The sequence below is a fragment of the Dipteris shenzhenensis genome, chromosome 6, assembly GCF_047967505.1.
Source record: "Dipteris shenzhenensis isolate YYH24624 ecotype China chromosome 6, Dip_SZ_1.0, whole genome shotgun sequence".
Classification (NCBI taxonomy): domain Eukaryota; kingdom Viridiplantae; phylum Streptophyta; class Polypodiopsida; order Gleicheniales; family Dipteridaceae; genus Dipteris; species Dipteris shenzhenensis.
In genome coordinates this window covers 36929054-36939903 of record NC_141601.1, presented here as the reverse complement: position 1 = coordinate 36939903, position 10850 = coordinate 36929054, and the positions used below count along the sequence as shown (strand labels likewise).

The window sequence follows — 10850 nt, the reverse complement described above, 5'->3', positions numbered from 1 at the left end:
TCATGCTCATGCTCACGCTCATGCTCTCAATTTTGCACGTACTCTACTCACTCAAACTCACTATTTCACACTCAAAACTCTCGATTTTGCACTCACTCTACCCTGAACTCACTATTTCACATTCAACCTCACGCTCACACATTAATGTGAAAGGCTTACGAGGGTGAGGGTAAGCACAAACATTAAGTGAGTGAGAGTGAGAGTCACGATTGTAAGTTTGAGTGTGGAAGGATGAGTTTGAGCTTGAGTGTGAAAGTGAGTGGTATTACAAAAAAAAAGGTGAGCTTTGAGTGTGAGTGAGAGTGACAACTGAGAGTGAGTAGTGTGACACTATCTCTCTCTCTCTCTCTCTCTCTCTCTCTCAATTACTACACTCTCAATCACCCAACACACACACATACACACACAATCAGCCACCCAACACACACACATACACACACAATCAGCCACGACACTCATGCTCTCTCTCTCTCTCTCTCTCACACACACACACACACACACACACTTTTATCATCATTGACGAGGCACTTGATGTGGTAGCACCACCAAGTGAGGATTGCTTTAAAACCAGCTAGACAAGATAACGAATCTTTAGTGCACGTTTTTAGCACTACAAGATCTAGCATCAATCTATTGCATTTTGACAAAAAGTATCACTCAACAATTTTGTTGTAATCTAAGTAAATATAAGGAGAACTATTAGAATCAAGCATGAGCAGCCAAGTCAAAGCAAGGGTAACTAAAACATAGACATTACAGCCCATGCCAGTTTAACATATTGACTATCGATGGTAAGATGTCTACGACGCTGAATCTGAAATTTGGAAGTTTATCCAATGCACTAAACACGTATACATACCCAAGAATACAAATACATAGGAAGAAGATAAGTTGCAAAAGCATCATATTATGGAAAGGCTTGTATTCACCGTATAATTTTTAGGATGTACCAAGCCATCCAGGCTTGTATTAACCGTATAGTATTAGGCTCTTGAGAAAGTATATCCCTGCAGAACTGCAATCCGAGCGTTCTTTTGACTAATGTATATACAATTGCACCTCAAATGTCCCAACGCTTGCATGATTCATCTTGCTGCTTTACAAAATCGGGCAAATCCCACAGCTATGGCTAGAAAACTGCCCTCCTACAGTACCCTTGCAGTCCTCAATTTCATCTCTTTAACATATTCAGAAAGCTAAGCATACATGATTTAGCTTCACTATATCAGAAACCCGAACTTATCAGTCTCTTCTCTCACAAAGCTGTGCTCTTGTAGTAACTCTCGACTAATGTTCAGTTTCAGCTCTGATCGACTTCTTCCTAGCCAAGATTTCGTTTGCCGCTTCTGTGTCTGCTCTTCATGACGTTGGAGCCAACATGGATCCCAAGCTTGCAACGCCGTAGGCATTACAATCAGTGCACCGGATTGAAACACACGCCTGTTTGCTGTAAGCTTCCATCTGCGGTTCGGATTTCATTGTCGAGATAGCCGATACCGCCCTATAGCAATTCCCTGCGTTCCCTCCTTGTTGAGCATATAGATTGTAAGATTCACAGGTCACATCACTCACCGAAGATGGCGATGGAAGCTCCATGGGCAGACTAGGTGTGCAGCCCAGAAGTTCCTCTATCATTTGGGAAGCGATCAGATCTTCGTTCTCCCTAATCTCGAGCTTTTGGCACTGAGGTTGCATGCTGGCGCTGTTGTCATTGTTATCAAATTGCACGGTCATCACCCAGCTCGACTCGCACTGCCTGGTTCCAGCTTTCTTCTGCCAAATGCCAAGATTGGATTTCTCGGGATCAAGACGCAGGCATGTCAAGGATTGTGCCATTTTGGAATCCTTCTTGTTAATTGCGGCGTCTTGCAATGATGCGAGGTAGCAGCGCTGCAGTTTAGCGGTGAGGGTCGAAGAGAGCAGCGATGTAGGGGGGGGTGGAGCATTGGGATCAAAAGGGAAATTCGTCCTAGCGCGCGGCCCACACATAAGACGAGCAGCCTCGTCGTATGCTCGCGCGGCATCTTCAGCTGTCTCAAAGGTTCCGAGCCATACTCTTGTCTTCCTGCGCAGCTCACAAAACCACGTAAGCAAAACTTGGGAGCAATAAATAACGGAGAATTGCAGAAAACCTGATACAAGTTTCTCGGAATGAACCCAAATTCCTTCTACGCGAGGGAGTCATGGAAAAGCACAAGGAGGAAGGCAGGAATCGCATGAATACAAGGCAAGAATGTGGAGGTGCAGCGATCCAGCATCCATGCGAGCTGCATTCGCTGGGACAGAACGCATGTTCAGAACAGAGCTACAGACGGTTGCTCAATGCGTAGCTACATTCGCTGGCGCGCACACACATTATACAAAACGCAAGGCTTTGAAATTGACCACCTCGATCGCTGTACTCGGACGGCCATGTGCGGGTGTTGGTCGACGCGTTGTACCAGAACTTTGAAAATGTCCACAACCGACAGGAGTGGAGCGAGGATATTGAATGTTGGAGCGTGCCTACTGTGATTGCTTTCTGGGAATTCTCGCCAAACCCACGAAAATCGACAGTAAGCCAATGATTCCGTGATGCACGTCAACCAACGTCCGAAAAACAACAAAGAGTCCGAGTCCCGAGTGAGGCCATTGTTGCTGATGAGAGTGCAAGTTCCCAACCGACGATTCACGAACGATCTTTCCATAATCGAGATTCCACAAAGCATTTGCGAAAGCCTCCAGGGACTAGTGTCCAGAGAGACTACAGACTCCGGACTCCCTGACTCCACGTCTGTCGACACTGAAGCTATGGAAAAGCCATTGCACGCAGCACGACTTGTCGGGAGACCTGAGACTTTCTTCCGATTCCACGATACCGCAGGGTAGAACCTGTCTAAGGTTGCAACGTTTTCCACAATCGGAACTAACATAAACGCGTCAAAATCTCATTCCAACGGTTCTCGCAGACCGGTCAATGGGATGTCTTATGCTGGTTTGCAAATAGCAGACCAAGGGAGGGTATCGCAGAAGGAGTTGTTACGGGGATGCAGCCGTTGCAACTTGCAAGGAGCGCCGTTATAGGCTGCCGATTGCCGTGACAGCAGTAACCACTCTCTAGAAACCGGACAATACAGCAGCCAGCTTGCAACAGGAGCGCCGTAATAGGCTGCCGATTGCCGAGACAGCAGTAGCCACTCTCTAGAAACCGGACAATGCAGCAGCCAGACTGCTGTTGCAAGCTTCTCATTGCTCATTGCTCATTGAACGTTGTTCAGCGGCGGGAGAAAATAGAAATGCGAAGGTAGGGGTACTACGGGCATTGAGCCGAATGCTAATGGTTCGCTGTGTTTGTGTGCACGCAAAGCTTGTTTGCGCTTGCGATTTTCAGACGTAAAGTTTGGGAGGAGAAAAAACTAGTGATGGTTATTTTGAGGAGAATGAGAAGAGAATGCATGAGCGCAGGAGCACGTCTCGAGTAGAGTGGAAACTACTATTGATGCCTCAAAAACTAGTGAATCAGATGGTTATGTTGAGGAAAATGAGAGGAGAATGCATGAGCGTAGGAGCACGTCTCGTATAGAGTGGAAACTACTATCGATGCCTAAAAAAGTACTGATCGCTTATGTTGAGGAGAATGAGAACAGAATGCATGAGCGCAGGAGCATATCTTCGTCCTGCACGTCAAGGGATTATGTTTGTTGCAACATCTTGCAGAAAGTACCATCGAACTTGTCCAACCTATGGGCTTCAATTATAATGTTGCAAAATCTGGTTACATGCGCTCGATATATATATATAGAGAGAGAGAGAGAGAGAGAGACTCGATGCTAGCGTCTCTTAAAGTGCAGACCCATACTGAGCGCGTCTCGTAAAGAGTCGTTCCGGGACGACGAAGGGAGTCTGAGAAAATTAACGAAGATGGGCGGGGGAGGAGAAGGAAGAGTGAAAGGACAGAGAAGAGCAAAAGCGAAGGCATGGGGGGGAAGGAGGAGAAGAAGAAGAAAAGGAGGTTTGAGATGGAGAAGGAAAGAGAGAAGAAAAAGAAGGTGATGAGAGGAAGAAGCTTACAGGGAAGGGTGACGGATTTCGGAGACCCAGGAGCCCCAATGGCGTTGGCGAACACCTCGGAAGCGCTGGGGGCGAGCCATTCCCAACTCTGAATATGCTGAACTAACAAACTAACAACACAAAGAGAGAGACACCTCTCCTCTCCAATTGTTGTTGTTGTTCCTCCTCCTCCGCAACCGACAAAGGCTTTTTATGCGACCATCCGCTTCTTATTAGAGTCCTTTTCCAAAAATAACATTAAAATATTTGTTTCTTTTAGGTCCCTCCTTCATGCTGCCACATCATCATGCTCCCCCCGGCCCCCCCCACATTCTAGAACTGTGTCGCCCCCCCCCCCCTCTCTCTCTCTCGTTCACATGCACTCAAAACAGTGTAGATTCATTCAACCTTTCTTTTGGCCTGCCCTTTGGGTAGGTCTAAGTGCAGATTCTCCTCTAACAAGCTAAAATTCGGCAATTTCTTTTGATTAAAGTCCTACATTTTATGATTGGTCCAACTCCCACTTTCTAATTCTTTCCCTTGAAATCCTCCACCTTTTCCTCTACTCTCTTCCCCCCCCTTCTCTCTCTCTGTCTCTCTGTCTCTCTCTCTCTCCCCCCTTCCTTTATCTCCCGTAGTCTTCGTACACATCATCTATCCCATAGTCTTCCTACACAATGATCATCTCCAGTGTATTCTTTTTTATATTGGGCACGCCTTATGAATGATTAAATATCATTCACCTTGTTTTTTATGTGCCCGAAAAAAGGAAAATATATTGTGTGCCCGAAAAAAGGAAAATATATTGTGTGCTCGAAAAAAGGGAAATATATTAATTTGAAGAAAAAAGATTACACACCAGACCTCATGACCTTCAAAACAACATGAAATTCCACACTCCTTCAGCATAATAGCCAACTTTACTAGCATGCTCAAGCTGCAAATCTTCATAAAGGTTTGGAGGGTAGATTAAACGTTGAGTAGTGGCACAGAACAACATAGAGAAACCTCAACACAGAGAAACCTCAACACAAAGAAACCTTCAAGAGACACTCAAACCTTCGAGTTTCTCAAGAACAACACAGAGAAACCTTTGAGAGACACACAAACCTTCCAGTTTCAAACTTCCTTCGACAAGCACACAAACCTTCAAGTTTGAAACCGAAAAACAATTTTTCTTAACACCCAACCAAACCCTTCTAGTGGACCAAAATTTTGTAGGTTTTCATTTAAAGTTTTGCAGGTTTTAAGCAAAAACAGACATTGCACACCTTGAAGTTTGCAGGTTTTAAAACCTTCTACTTTCAAATCAAAAAATTTTCCATTCACCTAACTCAGTTTTTGTGAACTACCTAGCATTCCCTTTTTTAACTCTCACGATTAGTGTTCAAATCCTCTTGGGGACAAAGCTCTTTCCAAGGATATTCTCTTGAAGGTGGGGGGTTTTCCTTTAAAAAAAGAAAAAACAAACAAAAGGAAAAACTCTCCCTTCATCCCTCTCTTCTTTCTTTCTTTCTTTCTTTCTAGTCTCTTCTCTTTCTCCTCCCCTTTTCACCATCCACTTTTCCCCTCAAACTTCACACGATTTGGCTTTTCCCCTTCCCCCCACTTGTCCCACACCATCCACTCCTCATCATCCCTGCCATCTTCTAGATATACACTTTTCCCCTAGTGCTTGAGTACTTTCACCTCCAACCTCCCAAATCATGTTGAAAATCACCCCATTCAGAAAAACATCCATATAAAAACCACAAGTTGTGTTATTTTCTATGCATTAAACTCCCACAAAATGATAAAAACACCATTGAGGAGGATCTCTCTCTCTTTGCCTCCCCATAGACAAGTATTTGTCGTCCAGATATGATGTCATTGTTACTCACATGAACACCTGCACTTCGAATTCTCATCTCCACCACACTCATCCCGGTCCTTCCCTCTTATTTTCCAACAAATGCTCTCATCAACCATGTGCTATGCGTTATCAATTTTCCTATGTCCTCAATCCTTACTTTATACACTATCTACTTTCATGGAGTATGCCAATTTTGAATGCTCCATGATTGGATCTACCCACAAAAAAATATCGCATCTTCATAGCCTTTCACATGTTCGCACCCTAAAATGACCACATATCGACAACCTTTGACATGTCAGCACCCTAAAATGACCACATTTTGAAGCCTCCATGATTGTATCTACCACACCAAAGATATGACATCTATAGAGCCTTTCACATGTTCACACCTCCAAATGACCACATATTCGCATCTTAAAATGATCACATATCAACAATCTTCACACGTCAATAAATGAGAACCCCACAAATACATTCAAAATCTATAACCTCTCACATTCATCTTCTCAAATGATCACCACTTCCACCTTCACAACCATTAAAACTCCTCTCTAGAAAGGCCTCCTCACATAATTTCTACGATGTAGCCACTAAATAGCTAGATATCATAATGCTTCATACAAATAGAAAGGGGCAAACTTATTTTAAACCTAATGATCCTTTGCTTGCACCTATATAATCACGAACAACATGCCAAGACCAACTTTGACCATATCTATTTCCTATGCTTTTATCTTATAATACATGTGCACTAGTAAACATAGTTTGAGAATCATTGACTATAATCTCACAAAAATCATATTGCATTACTATTTTGAGTGTAGCCACATTGAGGTTGCATTTTAAGGGACAAAATCTATATTCTGCAAAGTATTTCTTCTTTATAGTTTTATTTGTAATGGATCTTGCTAAAGTTTATATATTGCCCAATAAACTTAAGTTTGTAACTACAATAAATTTTTTGCATTTGACTCGATTCAACCCCAGCCCTTGTCTTATGCTAATGATACTTCCTTTGCAAGAAAAATGGTTACTTGTAAGTTGCATCTTGCCCTTACACAGTTTCCATGAAGGGAATGACCACATCATTGGGGGTGGAATTTGAAAATTTCAAATTTCCACCACATATGGTCCATGATCCAAACTCTTTCCATAGGAGGATTGTCTAGAGCTATGTAACTCTAAATCCTAATTCATAGGAGGACTAATGCCTCCTTTCCAAGAAATGTGATTTCTTTTATTGTAGGTGCTTTATATAACTCATACCTATATAACCAACCTTTCAAATTTCAATCCATATGAGATCGGTATAACCCTTTACATTAGAATATGGTGATATAGGTAGTCACTTTCCCATTGTTTTGCACCTAATATGTACCTTTAAAATTTTACTTTATTTCAACTGATTTCCACCCATGCCTTGCCACTTTCTCACTCTAACGAATTAAACTTTGTCTCCTTCAAATTAAATCTTTAAAATAAAAAGATAATGTTTAGATTATATGTACAAAAATGCAATGAAGTTTAAGACAATTGGCATTTTCAATATTGGAAAATTTGGACATCGGGATTGAAAAGTCACTATAATAAAATAATAATAAAAAGATCAAGTTTCCATTCCACATTGATAGCTCCTCACACATCACAATTTATCATATCAAATTGCATCATTATGTTGTACACAATAATGTATAATTATTAAATGGTACTTTGTACCATGTTCTTGCCACGACACTTCAATATTTGAAATATCTCCCCATCATGTTCTAAGTCATTCCATTTCAATAACATAGCCATATTGTATAGAACATCACTTGAAAGTTTCCATCTTCAATTATCATAGTAAGTATACTAGAATACATAAAGTGTAAACCAACAATGAGGACTTGGTACTACTTGTCCTTTCGGAGAGGGGTATGTCTACCACCTTCTTAAAAAAATCATTCTCATTTGAAGAACCTTGAAATATTTACTTGCTTACATTATAACAAGGATTCACATCTTGATGCATCATCTATAAAAAATCACAATGGATAGTAAATGAACAAAACTGTAACACTTTGTTATGCAATAATTTTAAAGATGCTCCACGTCCCTTGTCAAGGACTATTAGGAAAATATGAATCTACTAAAGAGCCTTACATTAATGATGTGCATGTAAAATTTCTTAAACTTTAGGTATGATCATTGTTACAAACTACTTATAATAAATATGTGGTGCTACTGCACCAAAATAGATTAAACTCAAATCATTTAATTAGGAAACATATCTACATTCAAAAGTTTTTCTTCTCCCCCCCTTCTCTCTCTCTCTCTCTCTCTCTCTCTCTCTCTCTCTCTCTCTCTCTCTCTCTCTCTCTCTCTCTCTCTCTCTCTCTCTCTCTCTCTCTCTCTCTCAACTGCCTACCCTAGCCCTCTTTCCCTTCCTCCCCTCCACACATATATTTGTTCATTTATATGTCAAATTCCATAGGCCCATTGAATAGGAACATAAAGGTGTGTGCTCAAATAGAGGTGCATATACAAATGGATAAATGTCATTATAACCATTTAATCTTTCAAAGAGATATTGTGAGTATGCATTTCACTACTCAAGCTACAAGTGCATTAAATCCTTAGCCTTGTTGCATGCACAAGAATTAACTCTTAAGCATGTGAACCATTTAAATTCCTAAAAACTATGCTAGTCATTTACAATGTGTTCAATTTGGGTTCTTAGCTCATTAAGCATATATGAGACAAAAAAGATTAAAGGTTGGTATTGAAAATATCCAAAGTATAAAGTTTGCATATGCACTCACATTAAAATGACTAGAAACTCTAATTGTTTTCACTAAAAGGGAAATATCTTGGAACTTGATATCTCATGTGAAAAATTAGTAGGCTATATTACATCTATTTGTAATAATTATTAAGTGTTTGATTATGTATTGATGCCTATAGTGCCATTGAATTGAATAAATTTCTTTCCTCCTATTTTGAGAGATGTACAATACTCCTAAGTTGTGTTTCACCTTAGTCCCCTGCCTTGTGAGCGAAGGATTTAAGCACCATTCCCTAGAGTAGTCTCATCTTTATATGAAAGCATAAGGCTACATTACATATGCATGCCAACTACGAATGCATGTATGCATATTCACAACTCAAAACTTTAAAAATAAATAAAGATGTCGTTCATCAAGTCTTGAGAGATCCAAGACACCTGAATTGTAAGTCATTGTGCCTCTTAGCCTTCTGCCTTGGGGTCACAGAAACCAAGCACTAGTCTCGATTTTCTAGACCATCCTTGTCCTTAAGGGAGCTATAAAGAAAGCAAAGAAGTAGAGGAACGTTACTAATTGAAGTATGTAGATTTCTTTGAGAGATTCAACTCAACACAGTGGCCTTAAAAAGTAAGCCATGGCATCTCTGCACGTGCAAACTCTTCCAAAAGATTAAGCCTCAAAGACTAAGATATCCTAGGACAATTAACTCGACCCTTTCTATACTCATGGGAAAAAAATAACTCGAGGTTTCCTCGTATTATAGAAAGGATCATCAATGCATATGTGCTTCAAATTTACCCTCTAGCAAATATTCAATTTTGACAGTGTCTCCATCAGGACTAGAACCGGCAACAACTGACCACACATAAGACTTTTTGCCTAATCGAACACCCAACTCCCTCAAACCTTGAGAGAGAAGGCACACTACTTGGTTTTATCTTAAAATTAAGGCATTGAGGGCCACAAACAATTAGCAAAATCTTGTTAATGAACTCAACCTAAGGTATTCTTTAGACTCTATTAGGGATCCACCTTCAAATCAACCATGATGAATGAGACCAGCCTAAATTCTATAGTACTCATTCAATTGCAACCTTACGCTAGACCTCTAGAGTGATGACCCAATGGATGAAACAAGGTCTAGTGATTGATGGCATGTTCTAAAGCAATGCAAGATTCTATCGGCTATGACAATTATACTAGAAGATGTTAAGGAGGATTATTGTGTCTAACACATTTTGTTTATTGTTTCAATTATTATGTGAAATTGTGAACAAAATACTTAGTAACATATCTAAGTGTACACAATGATTTAAGTCTCACCATTCCAATCACACATCCTTCATTATCACTTGGCAAGGAACTCTATGTTTGAATCAACAATATAAGTAGGAATTAAATAGAAGTCAATAAACTCTTTTGGCTTGATTAATCATGCTTGTCGATTGAAATAGCAAGCTAACTTATAGGCCATCTAGAAATTGGCTAAGTTAGGCCAACCTTGGTTGGGCCGATTGAGGCCAACCACCAAGCTAGTTTGGACAATCACTAAGCTAGGTACAACCATCACATTGGTTCGTAACCCACTAGGCTAGTTTAGGCAAAATGTAGGCTACTTTAGGACTACCATTGGGCTAGTTACAATCATTTATCTAGTTCTAACTACCAAATTAGTTTGATTTTCCTGAGGGCACAATTATATTTGGGATAGACTTTGCTAAAAATTACTCATTTCAATAACAAGTTAAAATATAAGTGCACACTAGGATGTGCCTTGTTGATTTTCCCAAGGACACAATTATCTTTGGGATAGATTTTGCTAAAAATTACTCATTTCAATAACAAGTTGAAATATAAGTGCACACTAGTACAAAAAGCAAACAACAATTTTAGTGCATATAATCTTCAACCATCTGTGTGATTCTGTGACTGCTACGAATCCATCCTTAACTACAAGAAATTCAAGAAAATGCAATAAACCATTTCTACATTCTAGATGATAGGGAACAAAACACACATATGCATGTTTACATTCTAAATAAACACATACCATTTTTTGGGTCTAGCGCCCATGGAAAGGGAGAAGATGATGGATGTGGTGTTGTGATTAAACGAGCTCAAGAGTATTGACATCAATTAACATTCCCTCAAGATACGTTTCAAAATTCTCATGATGTAGCAGCATGGCTTGCATCTTATCT

At 40.2% G+C, this 10850-nt stretch overlaps 1 protein-coding gene across 2 annotated transcripts; it reads right to left on the bottom strand.

Annotated features, from left to right (window-relative positions):
- Nucleotides 1-912: 912 nt before the first annotated feature.
- On the bottom strand, nucleotides 913-4206 carry ESE3 (Integrase-type DNA-binding superfamily protein). 2 transcript variants are annotated; one of them, XM_087376024.1, is made up of 2 exons: nucleotides 4051-4206; nucleotides 913-2065 (listed from the first exon to the last, which is right to left on the bottom strand). In XM_087376024.1, the coding sequence occupies exons 1-2, from the start codon at nucleotides 4128-4130 to the stop codon at nucleotides 1360-1362; spliced, it is 786 nt and encodes a 261-aa protein (XP_087232150.1). In that variant the 5' UTR covers nucleotides 4131-4206; the 3' UTR covers nucleotides 913-1359. The 2 variants fall into 2 exon arrangements, with proteins under 2 accessions (XP_087232150.1, XP_087232151.1); XM_087376025.1 differs by lacking the exon at nucleotides 4051-4206 and adding an exon at nucleotides 2225-2670.
- Nucleotides 4207-10850: the final 6644 nt, after the last annotated feature.

Excerpts from the sequence above, each read along its gene's own strand:
- ESE3 (XM_087376024.1), bottom strand. The coding sequence starts at position 4,130 with ATGGCTCGCCCCCAGCGCTTCCGAGGTGTTCGCCAACGCCATTGGGGC. Across the intron at positions 2,066-4,050 it reads GAAATCCGTCACCCTTCCCT|GAAGACAAGAGTATGGCTCG; the intron begins GTAAGCTTCTTC and ends TGAGCTGCGCAG.